At 40.2% G+C, this 18336-nt stretch overlaps 1 protein-coding gene across 3 annotated transcripts in view; it reads left to right on the top strand.

The window, feature by feature from the left end:
- Positions 1 to 18336, top strand: part of ADAMTS9 (ADAM metallopeptidase with thrombospondin type 1 motif 9) — a 186253-nt gene that overhangs the window by 39468 nt on the left and 128449 nt on the right. For 2 of the 3 annotated variants that reach the window (XM_075833996.1, XM_075833993.1), the window contains 6 exons: positions 4832 to 5109; positions 7760 to 7843; positions 7930 to 8054; positions 12304 to 12344; positions 13615 to 13720; positions 14679 to 14822. In XM_075833996.1, coding sequence (XP_075690111.1) covers positions 4832 to 5109; positions 7760 to 7843; positions 7930 to 8054; positions 12304 to 12344; positions 13615 to 13720; positions 14679 to 14822 — 778 coding nt within the window. Of the gene's footprint in view, positions 1 to 4831; positions 5110 to 7759; positions 7844 to 7929; positions 8055 to 12303; positions 12345 to 13614; positions 13732 to 14678; positions 14823 to 18336 lie in introns of those variants that run through there. The other variant, XM_075833994.1, reaches the window with a different exon arrangement.

Below are 18336 nucleotides of genomic sequence, written 5' to 3'. Positions count from 1 at the left end.
TTCCCCATGAAATGACAATTCTGGAGTATCTTTTCTTCAGACTGCATTGTGCCATTCCTCTGTTATTCCTCCTGAAAATGTATAAATAAACTGGCATCTGGACATTGCCATTCCCTTGTCAATAGGTTGTGTCCCTACATAGTCTGACACCCTCAGCACTGAATGGATAGTGTTAGGGTTAGTTCACACAGAGTTTTTTTACACTTTTTTGATGCGGAAGCCGCGTCGGAAAATTCGCAAAAAAAGAACGGCCGAAAATGCCTCTCATTGATTTCAATGGGAGGCAGAGGCGTTTTTTCCCCGCAAGCGGAAAAAACGTCTTGCGGGAAAAAGAAGCGACATACCCTATCTTCGGGCGTTTTTTGTCTCTGACCTCCCATTGACATCAATGGGAGGCAGAGAAAGCGTATTTCGCTGCATTTTTGCCCATCGGCGCTCAATGGCCGCAGGCGAAAAACAGCAAGCAGAGAAAAACCTGCCTTAAAATTCCAAACGGAATTTGGAGGCAGATTTTCTGCCTGCAAAAAACTCTGTGTGAACCCAGCCTTAGGCCTTATTTACACAAGCGTTGCGCACCTCGGACGTGAAAAACGATAGTTTTTCAAGTCCGAGGTGCATCCGTGCTCGGCGTTGCGGGACGGGATGTCTCGCATCCCCCATAGATGAGATTGATGCGTGAAAAGAACGGACATGTCCTATTCTCCCACGGACCCTTCACACGGTCCGTTGAAACAACGGCTGTGTGAACCGCCACATTTAATTACATAGGTCCGTGGGACGGCCGCTGTTTCAACGGCCGTCCCACAGACGTTTAACACGATCGTGTGAATTAGGACACGTCCCCTTGACAAGGGGAATGGTAACACCCAGTTGTCAATTTATTCATACATTTCCAGGGGGAGATAACAGAGGAATGGCACAAAGCAGAGATCGAAGAAAAAATTCTCCAAGGGGAATGAAAGTATTTAGCAAAACAGACATGTCAGGAGAGTTGACAGGTCCTCTTTAATACAATTAACTTTTTTAACTTTTTACTTTATTTTGGAAGCTAGAAGTCAAGCAACATGGCTGCCTTTTAACGCTCTCACAGGTTTTTGTTCTTTTTCTAAACCAAACGAGCAGTGGTACAGCCAGAAATCCAATACTGCTTGGGCAGGTTAATTGGTCAGGAGTCTGAAAAAGCTAGGTGGGAGATATAATAGTTGCCAGATTATTTGATATATAATTATTGTATTTAACAACTTGTCCGGAATTTAAAAGGGTTGTCTCATTTTGAAATACCCTCCTAGGGACCTCTGAGGTAATAGAGGGGAATACCCTGTTCAAGTTAATTATATATTACCCAGATCGAAAAGCAGCATCAAAGAGCCTCTGTTGCTCTGGAGGATCCGGCACATCCTTGCATTACATGAACAGCCTATTGATTTGATTTGGAACTATGTAATGCTTTATTTCCCCTGTGGTGGCGCTGCAGAGGAATTTAACACTTATTGCTGGGTTCTCTCACACATTACAGCTGATTGCTGGGGTTCTTATAAGTGAGGCTCCCCATGACCAGCTTATTGTCAAGGGACATTTCTAACAAAAAGGGATTGTTCAAAGCGGGCAACTACTTTCATTTGGTGGGGATTTATTGATTTTAGGGGAAATATTTTTAACTTCAAAACTTGTAAAGTCTTCCTGAACGATTTGAAGTACACCACTTGGAAAGAGGTCTTCTTATAGGAGCAACATAGATTATTGATAAACCTGGTGTAATCCTTACTAAATACTGTGGGAATCATGCATGGTTATGTGTATTTGCCCCCAAGCACCAAATTACTGTCATAATGCAGATTTGTTCAAGGTATAAAGGGTGCATTCACAAACCTCCTTTTGTAAATTAAAGTTCATTGGTACTTTGCATGAATTTCCAGAGGTTTCACAGTAAGGTGTTTGTTTTAAAGTAAAGGTTTACATTTGTTGAATCTACACTAGTTTATTAGTGAATTTCTTAAAGGGGTTTTCTTATTGTCCGTTGTCCTGTGCATATGCCCAAGCATGGGATCCCCCTCAATAACTGGAGAACTGCTACGAATAGCAGCTCCCAATATAGAAGACTGATTGTGACCCTTTATATGTCCATGAACGAGGACATATAAGGACCCTGTAATACCACATGTGACCTGCAGTGGCCACTGCAGGAGAAAAGTGCATCAGCCCGCAGCTTCCCCCAGCAATAAAAATTGATCACCGGGGGTTTCAGCTGCGGGAACTGTGGCAATCATTGGATCGCCAGGAGGTCCTTATTTAGAGAAGTGGTTGTCCATAAGGCAAGAGTGTAAAAAATGCTCTGGCAGCGAAAGAGTCAAGTATAATACCTTACAATATAGGCATTATTAAACTGATTCCCTTTAAAAGTCTTTATGGCTTTCCAGACTGTTATACAACTGCCTGGGTCTATTACCTCATAAGTTGTATACTGGCTGCTGAAAGTCACATGTAGGTTTTGGGGTCATCCAAGGTGCCCATAAAGGGTTTTTCAGCTTTTAATATATATGTAATTGTATTTTATGGCATACTAGAATAATGGAGGAGCACTATGCATTCAAATAATCACGATTTCTATATTGGCCACTGGTTTCTGCCCTATTCTTTACATTGCTAAGCAGCTCAGTGTTGGTGGGATAACAATATGATTGATAGTCTGGCTGTGAAGTGCTGGTCCTGATATGCCACAGTCCTGTGCTCGGAGATCAATGGACAAAGCCTGCAGCATTTTCACAGACATACCATCACACACACACACACGCACACACACACACACACACACACACACACACACACACACACACACACACACATATATATACACACACACACACACACATATATACATACACACACACACACACACACACACACACATACACACACACAAACCCATACACACACAAACCCATACCCATACACAGACACAAACCCATATAGACACACACACAAACCCATACAGACACACACACACATATATTCACACACACACAAACCCATACACACACACACGTCACATATATATATATATATATATACACACACACACACACACAAACTCTCACGCACTCTCACACTTATTTACTAGAAGCCAGACAGCAACTTTTAAGCTTTTCTCCCAGAGATACAGAAATCATGTTTTTACTAGATTCTATTTTTATTTTACTAGAAAGTGTTTCTTGTCCTCTGTTTTCTATTGTTTACATTGCTTTTGCAGGCAATTAGTTCATAGGAAAGGAGAATAATTTCTTCCTTCCTCGTCCATATGGCATTTCTGTTAACCATATTTACTAACAAACTTTATTTATTGTTTTGTGGTTGTTGTTTTTTTCTTGGTATGGTTATTAGTGAGGACTTTTTCAAGATTGCATATACTGTTTTAGAGTGAAATTTCTTCAGAAACATTAGTCAAGCAATGCCAGTCTATGGAACATTTTGAAATTGTATTTATATCTTTTTGGAAATTGGTTATATTGTCAAAGAACTGTGAACCTGCTTATAGTTTATGGGGTATGAATATTGTGCAGTCTTGGCTGGTGATTCTTTTCATAGCATGAGGTTAGGACTAGATGAAAGCTGAAGCCCCAAGTCTTAAAACATCAAAATTGTGGCTCATAGCAATGCATTAAATCACAAATTATGGGCCCGATCCCGTGCCGGAGAGTATAAAACAATGCGTCACTCAAAAAGTGCCACTGTATAAATTCTCCATTCTGTATACAGTTCCTGATGCAGAGAATATCCTCATATAGAGGGTAACCCAATATCCAATCCCTGACAGAGAGTTCTCCTATATATAGTACCCCAACCAGAGGGTATCCTCATTCACGGAGTACCAGCCAGCCAGAGCGCCCCTGTATACAACCAGAGAGTGCACTTATACTAGGAACTCTAATACAATTGAATTGTAGTAGGGTCAAGAAATGTGCCCCTCTCAGTAGGGAAAATCATTTGCAACCTAGGAAACTGCCTATCTTGAACACCCATTGTCCTGACCCTGGTTAGAAGAATGAGCGTTGCAAATCTATAAGTGTCAACCATCACAGAGACAATGTGCAACCTCATCAGTGTCGAATGGAAGTCCCTGTGGCCCACTAGAGAAAAAGAATTTGGGCCGACCCTTCAGTCCAATTATACAGACCAAGTGCATGTTCCCATTCATTTCATTGACTCATATAATCAATAGACTATCACTAATAGCTAACCTATGAAGCCTTGTGAAATAACCTTCCAAAAATGTATGAACCCTAGCAGCTGCTAAGCTTCATTGACCCTGCTGAGTCTGGGCCCATCAGAGGATGCCCTTGCCCAACCTGAAACCTCTCAGGAATCGATGGAGATGCATGGGACAATAAAACTATTTCTCATGCGTCTTTCAACCAATTTTGTAGCTGCAACAACTTCTGCTCCATATGGTCGAAGCTTTATAAATAAGGATGATTACAGTGTATAATATTTGTCTTTTACTCTACCCATCACATTTATATACCAGGGTATGTAAATAATGAATATGCCACCAGTACAGTTGCTGCCCGAGGCTGCCGTCATTTCATTGTACTCATGATTGCACCTTCTATCACTTGTAGGTTTTGCAGCCAGGAAAAAATTGTTGAATGCCCCTAAGGCTTGGAACCTCTTCCAGGTCGGGTAATTTGCAATGTATAAGAAGGTGACAGTTACTAAGGGCTGTGTTTTATAACACAAGATGCGTTTGATGCCATTTCTGATATATACAGGTAGTATTATGGCTTTCTGGTATTTCCTCTTTATACACCATCTCTCTTTTTACACTTTACCACAGGTCAAAAATCAAATCCAACCAGACAGAAGAAGACGGGAAGTCCCCGGGTAGAGAACAACATGTTCTCAGATGTAGACAACCTAAGACGGGGGCTTCAAGAAAACCGGGATCCCTCATACAATAACGCTGATAAGATCAATGGGACACGCACTCACAAAAGAGCAAAGCGCTTTTTGTCCTACCCTCGGTATGTCGAAGTGATGGTGGTTGCTGACAACAAGATGGTTGAATATCACGGTGCTAATCTCCAGCATTATGTTCTAACTCTTATGTCCATAGTAAGTATCTTGTTTTTGTTTACTTCGATTCCTATTCTTCAGTCGTTCTTTTTTGTCAAGTAGAATTTACCTTATATCTTTTTTGGGGAGAGTTGGGTGACACGCAAAATGGCCGCCATTTTTACTGATACCCAACTATTTTAGACTACAGAATGGCAAATTGACCACATTTTCCACCAAATTATTCGTATTTGCCAGCCACAATCCTCATAACATTGTCAGTACCCCAATAACATTGCCAACCACTGTTGATGTACTTTTCATAAACGCCCCATCCTATACGTCCTTATAACATTGCCTGTCAGTGCCCCATAACACCTCCAGTCACAGTTCCCCGATAACAGGGTCAGCCACAGAGCCCCCATAAAGTGCCAGCTATAGAGCTCCAATATAGTAGCAGCTACAGAGCCCCTATTTCCAAATAATGGGCCCCGTTGTCTGCCACAAAGCCCCATTGTTTGCCACTGAATCCATATAGCCTGCCACAATGCCCCCATTACCATTCACAGAGTCTCCTTTACCAACCATAGAGGCCCCATTATCACCCACACAGTGCCCCATTTACCAGCCAAAAATGCACCATTGCCATCCACAGCACCCTGTGGGTAACTTGTCACTGTTAAAGTGGAAATTTTAACCCCGTAAAATCCTTCTGTACGCCTGAACAGTGATTATACTTTACGTACATAAAACCATAGAAACCCTTTTATGTATATTGAATATTAATGCTGAAGGGAGAGCAATGGAAGATTTCTTCCTCGGTGTCCTTGGGCATTATATCCCACCTATGGAGCCTTTTATTGCTGTATATTTTTCAGTCTCTTGATGTCATTAGCCATTCTTAAATGGGCCGACGCATGAAGCTCCATAGAAGGCTTATGCTCCCCAGATGGTTTGCTGGGTACTGTAGCAAAAGTGCCTAATCCACCGTGAAATGACAATGTCACAGATGTTTTTTACGCTATTTAACAGCATTACATACTCTGCATATAACTAAGACTTATCCACATTTTATTTCTCCCTAAATAATCAGTTACAAACAGCATAAACGATAAATAATTCAACATAGACAACCACATATTCTCCAAATCCTCAGATGAATTTAGATGAATGGGGGCTGAGAAAAATTTAAACCAGGGTAAGCTAGGTAACTATTTTGTGTGCTAAAATTCCAAATCACATACCAATAAGGAAGGCATAAGTTGCTATTTTTGTTTTTGTTCAAAAAAACATTTAGAGGTTGTCACAGCCACGCCTCTTTTTCTAGCATCACAAAATAATCATATGACAATAGTATTATATGGATATTTTCATATTCACAGGGGCTTTTTATTGCTCCAATGTATCTAAGATAAAAACAATGAGCAACTTTGCATATATATAGTCTTTTTTGGGGGCTTTTTTTTCTATATACTTAATTAAATTTTTTGCATGCCCATAAAAAGAGTAGATACAAAAATAGACAATACATTTGGACGTCCAGTAAAAAGAAAACACCCACGTCCCTAAGCTACACATCGGGGGGGGACGGGACATCTAATGATAATTATAAACTGGTAAAGATATATATATATATATATATATATATATATATATATATATATATATATATAGTCTTGATTAAATATCCTACCGTTCTGTGTATGCAGCTCCTATGCAGATCTCTGTGTCTCCATTATTACAGTACATACAAACCCTGTGTGGAGTTGGATCCTGCAGTCATATTTTACTCCCTTCCATCCGATGCGAGAGTGTAACATAGGGGGTATAAAAGGTTGAGGGCGCATCTTAATCTTGGTGCCTGGGAGGCCCAATAGGTCCCTCTGTTCCATATAAGGAGACCATTACCATAAACTATACATGATTAGGACCCTGTTACAGATTTTACCTTAGGGTCCTGGAGCTTTAAGTTACCCATCTGCTCGTCTTTTTGCTAATATGCTAAATGTCCATTAGAAAGAAGTAGGGGACAGGTGAATGGGAATAACACATAACTACAGGAGCAAACTACACAGGATTTGTTTGACATAGTTCTGCATAGGAGCTGTATACATCAAACGATGGGATTTTTTAATCAAGATTATTTGCAAATATGTTTTATTTTTTTTATTTCAGATGCATTGGATAAATAAATTTGTAAAAATGGCTGCGAAGTTGGACGTAGCATTTAATTGCAGCACTACCTGTATAGTTATATATCCTCTCAAATATTATAATATAATCCCCATGTCATTTATATAATCAGTTTGTAGCTGTACTTGACAATAAGTGATACTTGAAATAAATTTCGTTTCTTTTATTTTATTACACCTGCCCAACTTTACCCAAATTATTTTCGGCAGTTGAGGGTAGAGCTCTAACGTCTAATGCACATGACAGTGTGTGCCGGCCGAGTCCCGTCTGTGATCTGTGGAATGATAGGACATGTTCTATCTTTCCATGGATCGGAGAGTCGGGTCCATTTTCACCCATTAAAGTGAATGGGTCCGTGAAAACGATCGGGTGGCACTCGGTCATGTGCAACTGGCATAAGATTTTAATAAAAGGATGATTTGAACAACTCGACTTTAAAACACGTAAACATTCTGTCAGAATTTTAAAAGGTGTGATGTGGACTACAGAAGGCTGAATATTTTTCTGTTTCCTGCAGGTAGCCTCTATTTATAGGGATCCAAGCATTGGGAATTTAATCAATATTGCCATAGTAAAATTATCTGTGATCCACGATGAGCAGGTATGGTATTATTTCCTCATTTTGGGGGGAAGATTTGCATATTGAATATGTTGATCACAGTGCGTATTTATTTTCTTTTTGTCCAGGAGGGTCCTTTAATTTCTTATAATGCTCAGACAACCTTGAAAAATTTTTGCATATGGCAACAGTCCCAGAACAACCCAGATGACAACCATCATTCACATCATGATACAGCAGTGCTAATAACAAGGTAAGGCGATCACCACCCCAATTCTGACTAAGAATGCCCTAAATGCTGCCCAGAAACGCCCCTTTTATGCAAATCAACATAGACTCCTCCTCTTTGTAGTCCCATTCACGGGACAGTCCCACAAAAAAATGAGGTTTGGATAAAGTGCTGAGATCTATGCCAATCAAAGTTTTTTTAAACAAAGAATCAGAAGAAGATATATAATCACTCCTCTGTGCCCACATCTTCTAAAAAAAGTTAAGATAGAAAAAATGCAAAACATTTGTGGCCATCTTCCCAAGAGAAGTCCTGTGGAGCATCATCAATACACATCATTAGTGCTTCTGCAAAATAGTAGGTGACTACACAGGAGATTCAGAGTAGTCACCTGCTAACTGCAGGGGTTGTTGCTAGGCAACTGCCTGAATTTATTTGTGCACTGCCCAGCAAACGTGGCACATGAGATAGACATGATAGAGCCTGAAGGATTCCCTAAAGAATAATTACAATAAGGAAACTCTGCTTTTTTTTCCAATGGAGTATCCCTTTAATACCTTAATATTATTATTATTATTATATTTTTTATTCTTTTTTTTATTAGTAGTATTTTTTATTATTGCTATTTTATTATTTATTGTTATTTTTTATTTAATTTGATATTTTTTATTATAATTTTTCAATTATTGTTTTAATATTATTATTAATACATTTTTTAAATGGAGTATCCCTTTAATACCTTTAATATCTAGCTAAAGACATTGCCACAGCAACCCAATTCTAGCTTACATTTTTTAAATTCAGGTTAGAGTAAGTGATCTGATTGGTTGTAAGGTCAAAAGCTCCATTTGTTTCTCCGGAGTTGTTGATGTAGATCATAATATTCTTGTTTTATAGTGTTATCTTATTGGCATCTTGTAGATTCTGACTTAAGGGTGAAAATGCAATAAAATATTTCATCACATCTGTTCCTGAGATTTCCAATGTTTGGATCCTGGATCTTTACAGCAGAGAAGGGAATGAAAGAGTAAAACCCTTAAAGGGCATTTCCTCCTACAATAAGGGCATGACCACACATGGCGGAATTCCTCCGCAACTGTCCGCATCAATGCCGCACAGAATCTGCGTTGCAGATTCTGCAGCGGATCTGCACAAAATGTGCAGAAAATTGATGCGGACTGGCCGCTGCGGACTGCAGGAAAAGTGCTTCTCTTCTCCCTATTCAGTGCAGGATAGAGAGAAGGGACAGCACTTTCCCTAGTGAAAGTCAAAGAAATTCATACTTACCGCCCGTTGTCTTGGTGACGCGTCCCTCTTTCGGCATCCGGCCCGACCTCCCTGGATGACGCTCCAGTCCATGTGACCGCTGCAGCCTGTGCTTGGCCTGTGATTGGCTGCAGCCGTCACTTACACTGAAACGTCATCCTGGGAGGCCGGACTGTAGACAGACGCAGGGAGTTCTCGGTGAGTATGAACTTATATTTTTTTTTACAGATACATGTATATTGAGATCGGTAGTCACTGTCCCGGGTGCAGAAACAGTTACTGCCGATCGCGTAACTCTTTCAGCACCCTGGACAGTGACTATTTACAGACGTCTCCTAGCAACGCTCCCGTCATTACGGGAGCCCCATTGACTTCCTCAGTCTGGCTGTAGACCTAGAAATACATAGGTCCAGCCAGAATGAAGAAATGTCATGGTAGTAAAAACAATACGCTCCGCAGCACACATAAGATCTGCGGACTTCATTGCGGAATTTTGACTCTCCATTGAAGTCAATGGAGAAATTCCGCCATGAGTCCGCAACCAGTCCGCCACTGCTCCGCAACAGACAGAGCATGCTGCGGACACCAAATTCCGCTCCGCAGCCTATGCTCCGCAGCGGAATTGTACGCATCGTGTAAACGAACACTGCTAAATTAAAGTGAAAGTCAATGGAGAAACGGCTCCGCTGCGGATTAACGCTGCGGAGTGTCCGCAGCGGAATTTAAGTGAAATTCCGCTATGTGTGAACCCGCCCTAAGATTGCCTGACTTTATATTGTTCCCTTGTCTCCAGACTTACTATTCTGTACAGCTATTGCAAGGAAAACTGGTGACAACCAATACGGCCGCCATTGCTACTCTTGCAAGAGTTGCTCCACCCCCACCCTGCAGCCTTGTAGCTATGCACTGATACGTGATGCCTCACCATGGAACAAGGCAAATTTGTCAATCGGGTGTTTGAAATAAAATTTGCACAACCTCTGTGCGAGTAGTAAGGGCGGGCTTATCGGCATACATGTCAAGTTTTGAGAACATCAGGGAGATTCAGAAAAGCGTCAAAAAGAAAAGCCCAAAAAAGCAAATGTTTTCCCTGATGCCCCGCCCATTTATACAGAACACGCCCCAAATGACGGAATTTAAAAACAAATTAGTGCATATGTGTAAAGGATCTGCCAGGCACAGCTTCGGGGTTAACTCCCATAATTAATCAGTCAGCACCTGAATCTACATCCCTGAGACTGACTCCTGCTTCCACCACTCAGGCTGGCAGGCTTAGGAGTGGGAGAGCTTATCGCAACCTGGCCAGACTCAGCTAGCTCCCGCCCTCGGTCTATTTAAGCCTGCCCTTCCTGTCCCTCGGTGCTTGTGATTCTTTTCGTGTGGTTTCCTGGCCCAGCTACAGCTCCTTCTATTTTGATCCTGCTCCATACAGACCCTGGCTTACTGACTACTCTTCTGCTCTTCGTTTGGTACCTCGCACACTCCTGGCTTGACTCGGCTCGTTCACCACTCTGGTTGCTCACGGTGTTGCCGTGGGCAACTGCCCCTTTCCCTTGCTTGTATTCCCTTGTATGTTTGTCGTGTTTGTCGTGCACTTACTGAGCGCAGGGACCGCCGCCCAGTTGTACCCCGTCGCCTAGGGCGGGTCGTTGCAAGTAGGCAGGGACAGAGTGGCGGGTAGACTTGGGCTCACTTGTCCGTTTCCCTACCCCCCGTCATTACAATATGAATATAGGACCCAGACCAGACTCCTAGATAATACAGCACTCAGTTTTTCTAGATACTGGGTCCGGAGTAATAAGAGATTTCACACAAGAGATTTTACAACTTAAAAACTGATATTCCTTTTTTATTGTTTTTTGGGTGTTTTTTTGTTTCTTGAGTAATCGCCCTTTAGGATCCATATACATGGCCGAATTATGGATCTGTGCTGTATGGACCCATTCTTCAACACTGTGTGCCTCTGTTTCTTGTCTTATGGCATGCTTCATCACATGCCCTATTGCGGGCATATTCTCCCCTAAAAGTTTTGCTTTAAGGGGAGTATACGACGCGCCAAAGAGGCAGCACTCAGAGTAACAGCTTGGTGATGAAGAACCGTAGAGACGCCGTGTGCCACCATATAGGCTCCATACTCATGGCATTCCTGGTTGTATAAGGCCTTAGGCTAAGTTCAACCACCGTTAATATACGTTTACCACTTTTCCATCAGAGGACGAGAGGATCGAAAGATTAAACGGTTCCGTTAGAATTACCATGCAGTCTGCAGAACTTTTGTTTCCGTGAAAAAAAAACGGAAATTCAGCGAACAGAGACAAGCGGAAAGCAACTGAAACAAAAGAATTACCATTGAAATCAATGATAATTCTAACGGAACCGTTGCTTTCCGGCTGATGTGGGACTACAAGGTCATGCATGTACATATGCTTCTGTAACAACTGCTGGGTTATAATTTACTTAAGGGGTTTTACGGGAATGAGAATATTATCGTTTTTTTTGGCTGCTGGACCGTTTTACTGATTTTCACATGTGTCGATGTAAAATGTGATAAATGAGGTGAACGATTAGTTTAACACACTGTCACCAGCAGCAGATATTTCATTTAGCGAGACTCACGTCAACGCTCTAATCCCGCATCTGAGGTCTTGTGGCTCTAAGTAGCTCGAAACTGTTTTATGAATTAAGATTTAATATATGGAAAAATCTAGTGTGTGGAAATAATATATGTGATGCTCACCCGCTTCTCAATGCAAATGGAAATACCAGAGGACATTGTACAAATGTACAAAAATATACATAAAATATAGAACAAAATCAGTAGATCTGGTGATGGACGTAAAAATTGAAAGGGGAGATTTATCAAACCGGTATAAAGGAAAAGTGGAGCAAGTTGTCGATAGCAATATGGGTAATTGCTCCACTTTTCCTTTGCACCAGTTTTGATAAATTTCCCCCTATGGGTCTCATGATTTTCCTTCAGCAAAATAATTGTTTTATTAATTTTCAGACAGGATATATGTAGAGCCCAAGAGAAATGTGATACATTAGGTAAGATATATTATTTATTTTCATACACTTTTTGCCACACAAGATTTGTAAGAATTTTGTCTTTAAATTAGGAAATCTATCCTGTGCCCTAACACTAAAACAATAGGGTAAAGAGGTTACTGTCACACCAAGACTATAGAGCCCAATGGGGCCTAAAAGGTTCCCCTGCTCCTTATTAGGAAACCAGTATTATAAACGGCACATGATAGATGGGGATCCTGTTACGGATCTTGCAACAGGACCCAGGAGATTCAACATACGACTCTGAACTGGACATATACATGAGATAGCTGTCAGGCAAGCGTGCATGTTTATTCTAACGGGAGACGAGTTATTGACAGACGCCCACCAGGGAAACAATTAACTGACCCCCATACAGGTTAGATCATTTCCCAATCCCGCCAAAATTGTCAAGTTCGGACGACTTTAGTCAAATGTATATCTTCAGCTTAAGATAAAACCTACGGGTCGACCCCTCAACATTTGCTGTATAGTAACATTACAAATTTTACAAGCACTTCTACAAAATTGTGATCTCAAAATTATATCGATATATATTATATTCAGGGACGATTAAGTGAATTATTATTTTTTATTTCTTTTTTTGTATTGTTTTTAGTTAGCAACTGTTTTTGTTTCTCTTTTGTTTCTTTTGTATAACTTTTTACATTTTTTATACTGTTGTTTTACATTACTCACAGGCGCGGGGTCCAGACTGAATGGGATCTCTGAAAGTATCTATTCCTTTTTTATATATATATATATATATATATATATATATATATATATATTCTTAATTAACAATTATTTCTGGGGAATTGTATTGTTGTTATTATTAATAAAAATGTCTATCAGTGTGTTTTGTGCAACTTTCTAAATACTTTTTATTAAAAATTATTTTTACTTTTTGAGATACAGCTGCTCTGTATCCTGTATACAGAGCAGCTGTATGTAGCGCTGAAAGTTGTATCCGTCAGGTAAACGGGTCTGACGGGTTCAGTGTCAACGCTAGTTACAGCTGTTCTGTATACAGAATATAAAGCACCTGGATCTCAAAAAGTAAAGATCATTTTTAATGAAAAGTATTTGCACAAAATACACTGATAGACATTTTTTGTAAAAAAAAAATACATATATATATATATATTTTTTAAAGGTGTACATAGCCTATAAGCGTGTTATAATGTATCTTCTAAACATGTCATATGATATAATCTAACAATGATCCTGTAATGAAGTCATTTGGCTGATCAATCTTTGTTCTTGGCAGGTCTGGCTGAACTCGGTACAGTGTGTGATCAATACAGGAGTTGTTCCATTAGTGAAGACAACGGCCTAAGCACGGCGTTTACGATAGCACATGAGCTTGGACATGTGTACGTTTCATGTAAATACATTTGTCTTTGAAATAAACCATTCTACATCAACCTGAGGATGGGTTCACACGCTAACATTTCGTATTTAGCAATAATCTGTGTCTAAATGACCTTTTTCTATTAACCATTAATGCTGCCATCATAATGGAAATGAATCCGACAACCAGACCAAATTGTGGTGATAGCTGCTTATAAACCGGAGTCCTTCTCAGTCCCCAGAAAATAAATGATTGACTTCCTAATGTTAGACTGTAAATATTATAAAGGAACTATTCATATGGTATAGCAAAAATCGCTGCGTGTAAACACTCATTGTGCAGTCATATCTATCCATCATCTATCTATCTATCTATCTATCTATCTATCTATCTATCTATCTATCTATCTATCTATCTATCTATCTATCTATCTATCTATCCATCATCTATCTATCTATCTATCTATCTATCTATCTATCTATCTATCTATCTATCTATCTATCTATCTCTCTCTCTCTCTCTCTCTATCTATCTATCTATCTATCTATCTATCTATCTATCTATCTATCTATCTATCTATCTATCTATCTATCTATCTATCTATCTATCTATCTATCTATCTCATATCTATCTATCTCATATCTATCCATCATCTATCTATCTATCTATCTATCTATCTATCTATCTATCTATCTATCTATCTATCTATCTATCTATCTATCTATCTATCTATCTATCTATCTAATATCTATCTATCTATCTATCTATCTATCTATCTATCTATCTATCTATCTATCTATCTATCTATCTATCTATCTATCTATCTATCTATCTATGATACAGCATGTATTATGAAGTCTGGATTAGGGCTACAAAGTTATGCAATAAAAAAAACTGTTGATGTCATTGAGAACTAACCCCTGATTATCATTGAATGTATCCTGCACATTGGTAACCGACTCATCTCCATGTTTCCTCAGATTCAATATGCCGCACGATGACAGTAATAAGTGTAAAGAAGAGGGAGGCAAGCAACAACACGTTATGGCTCCAACTCTCAATTTTTACACCAACCCCTGGATGTGGTCCAAATGTAGCAGGAAATATATCACACAGTTTCTAGAGTAAGTGCCACATTTCTTCGTGTTTGTAGACAGAAGTGTTTTTTGTTTGCCAATCTATTCTAAATGGTGAACTTTAAGATGCCAGATTAAATCATTTGAATATTATATTTTAAAACTACTGTATACATTTTATTGTCTTTTTTTTAAAGTAAATTTTGCTAATAAATAAAACAATATTTTGAGGCGAGGTTTCTGGCGTTGTATGGTTGCCTAGGCTGTGTCTCCTATCATCACTTTTAAACTCCCGGTGAGAGATGCATACAGTAATCGGAGGTACACCTTAAATCCAAAAGAAGGGGTAGGGAGGAAAAGAGGAACGGTAGGGGTAGTAGTAAGTGAGGGGGGGCATTCAGTCTTGATTAGTGATACATAAAGATTTCCATGTCAGGCCCATAGGCGTTGGTAAGTGGGGTTTTCACCCTTTTCTTGACTAAGGCTAAATTCACACGAGCGTGACAGAGTTACGCATGTAAAAAAACGCACGTAAATCTGTCCGTGTGCGTTGCGTTTTTGCATCAGTGTGCTTTGCAACGGACACTCGCTATGTGAAAACTCACGGATGTGTGAATAGCCCATCAAAATTAATTGGTGTGTGTTCTGTGCGTTGTTTCAACGCACAGGACACGGACGAGAATCACGCTCGTCTGAATGAGCCCTTAAAGTCTTGGAGGCAACCATTGTCTTCTAATTGATGGTGGGAAACGTGTAGAACAGGGGCATGTGGGTGAGGGCATGTGGGGGGAGTCCATACGCAACTTTGCCTTGGACAGGGTATTTAAATATAAAGCGGGGGCAGAAAACTGAGTCTTTGCTCCAGGTGAAGGAAAGCCTAGCTACAGCTCGGTCGAAGAAGACAAAGGGAAAAACCGGCATAGCCGAAAAATAGGCGGATTCGGGTATCAAGTTCTCCATTAACAGAGATGCGTAGGGCCATGGTGATCATCATCTAGGGTTTGAGTGGCATATCTCATAGTGGAACTAAAACATGATACCATTTTTTTCCTCGACACGTTCGGGTCACTCTTCCAAGTGGTTAAATAAATTCCTTCATCCGATGTCTCTTTTTGTTTTGTAGCGTCTCTCTACTGTATTTCCAAAGATGACAATATTTTTACTCTTTATTCTTTACACTATAATATTTTTTGCCCATTTTATTTGGTAAAGAAATCTTTCCGAATAAAAAAAAAAGAACCAACACTTAAGAAAAAGCCTAAAGCTTTGAAGTATCTTCTTTTAGAGATTCCACCGGGGAACAATTGTTAAAATTTGTGTCACCTTGAGGAGTTAAAAGAAAATGTGTCCCCTCACAAAGCTTGAAGACACTTCAAATATCCGCAGTCCTGTCAAAGGCATGAAATACGTGAAACCTCTATTTGTGCATATAGCAAAGTATTTTGTCATATCAAAGTTACTGGCAGTTTTGCTGTATTTTCCCTTCATGCCTGGATAACCCTCAACATCCTGTCAGCTAGGTGTATACAGTACATCAAAACAGATTTAAGAACCTGCGTTATATCTCGTGCCGGATCGGTCAGATGTCAAAACCGGCCATTTTCTTGCTAGTTGATTGTTTTAATAGTGCACGTTTATATGTCTCTGGTGACACTTGGAGGGTATATAGTTTGCAGCGGAGACGTTGAGTGGCACGGATTTCTTAAAATTCGAACGTGGACTCCCACGGAGAATCTTAGCATGAGGCATGAAGACTGTCTTCTTGAACTAATAAATTATTACAGACACTGAATGGCGTAATAAAAAAGAGTAATCTCCGTCTGCTGGCAACCCTTGCTGAGCATTCCTTGCCCGTAGAAACAGAGTAACCACAGCAACCGGTGGTCTCATGCTGGCTAAGGATTTTATAATTGGACATTTTGTCCTGGCATGACAGTGTGAGGGGATACCTGGATAGGGAGAGGAAACAAGGCCTCCTCTGCAAAGCACCGGGAACGTTTTAATGCTTTGCCCAAGTTGCGTTTGTTGGAATCACAATGGCACAGTGTGGGGTTTGCTTATAATATAATTGAGATTTAATGCCACCAGCTTGTTTTATTTATATGCAACATGCATCGTGTAAAAGGGACGCACTCTAAAGGCAGCGGGCCACCGCTCCCCTAGAGGGCTGCATATTAAATATATAGAAATATATATTATCCACCAATTCCACCACCACGACTACATGTGCCAGTCACAATCAGGCACACTGTCATTGGCACATGTGATCGTGGCGGCGGAGGTGGTGGATAATATATATATATATTCTGTAAAATAACACCAAACCTTTTGCAACTTCCAAAAAGGGATGATTTTTGGACAGCTCGTTAAAAAAGCCATTGTTTCTTCCGATACCACCGTGTGTATAAACGTCGGCAGGCAAAAAAAAAGGGATAATTTTTGGACCTTTTTTTATTTTAAAAAGCATTAAAAAAATCTTGACAGTGCAGTGTGTTTTTAAAAAGGCTCTTGGTTAACACCGGCTACCATCCGTTTACCTATAGCCGTATATGTTGCGGTCACTTTGACATTACTAATGCTGTCTTGGCGTTCGAGAGCTTGAAAGGGGTTGGATAGAGTCCTAGAAGACATCAGAGTGTTATACACGACTTTTCAGGGCAATCGAGGAACTTCGATTTACGACAAATTTAATCGTACTAATTCGAATCTGACAGCTGGTTTGATAGAATCGGACCCGAAACTAATTTTGAAAAATTTGCTCATCTCTGATACTTAACGTATGAGCTCTGCACCCGTTCAAAACAGCTGATTGGCGGGGGTCCTGGCAGTCGGACCCCGACCCTTCAGATATTGATGGTCTATCCTGAGGAGGCGTTCTTTTCCCGTGAGCAGAAAAAAACACTTGCGGGAAAAAGAAGCTTCATGCCCTTTCTTCAGGCGTTTCCGATTCTGACCTCCCTTTGGGAGGCAGAGAAAACGGTTTTCGCTGCGTTTTTTGCCTGCAGCGCTCAATAGCCACGGCCGAAAAACACCGCAAAAAAACGCGGCAAAGAGAGTACAGGCAGGTCAAAATATGCCTGCAAAAAAACTCTGTGTGAATAGGGCCTTACTGTCTGATGGACCCTGTATCTAAGCCTACCTTGTGGTAGGCTTAGATACAGGGTCCAACAGACAGTATTACACATGGGCCCTGTATCTTAGCCTACCATGTGTTACTATGGGCTTTCTTTTGTGTTTGTGTATTTTTACAAGTTTCGTCGTTTGATTACTTACATGACGACTTTTTTTATTCTCAATAAAATGGTTAACGAGGGCTTTGTTTTTTTTTTTTTATTTCAATAAAATATTTTTTCTGTGTATTTGTATTTTTTTAAAAACTTTATTACTACCGCCTTATTTATGGCCACTGGCTGATTGACAGCGTTGATTACTAAGACGGGGCTTAGTGTTATCCTGTGCAGAGGTTACCACTAACCCCCATTATTACCCCGGTACCCACCGCCACCAGGGGTGCCAGGAAAAACAGCAGGCAACATAGCAGCAGCAGCCTAGCATTACCAGG

The sequence above is a fragment of the Rhinoderma darwinii genome, chromosome 7 (assembly GCF_050947455.1).
Source record: "Rhinoderma darwinii isolate aRhiDar2 chromosome 7, aRhiDar2.hap1, whole genome shotgun sequence".
Classification (NCBI taxonomy): domain Eukaryota; kingdom Metazoa; phylum Chordata; class Amphibia; order Anura; family Rhinodermatidae; genus Rhinoderma; species Rhinoderma darwinii.
The sequence above is the reverse complement of the archived record's forward strand: the minus strand, read 5'-3'. Positions and strand labels throughout refer to the sequence as shown.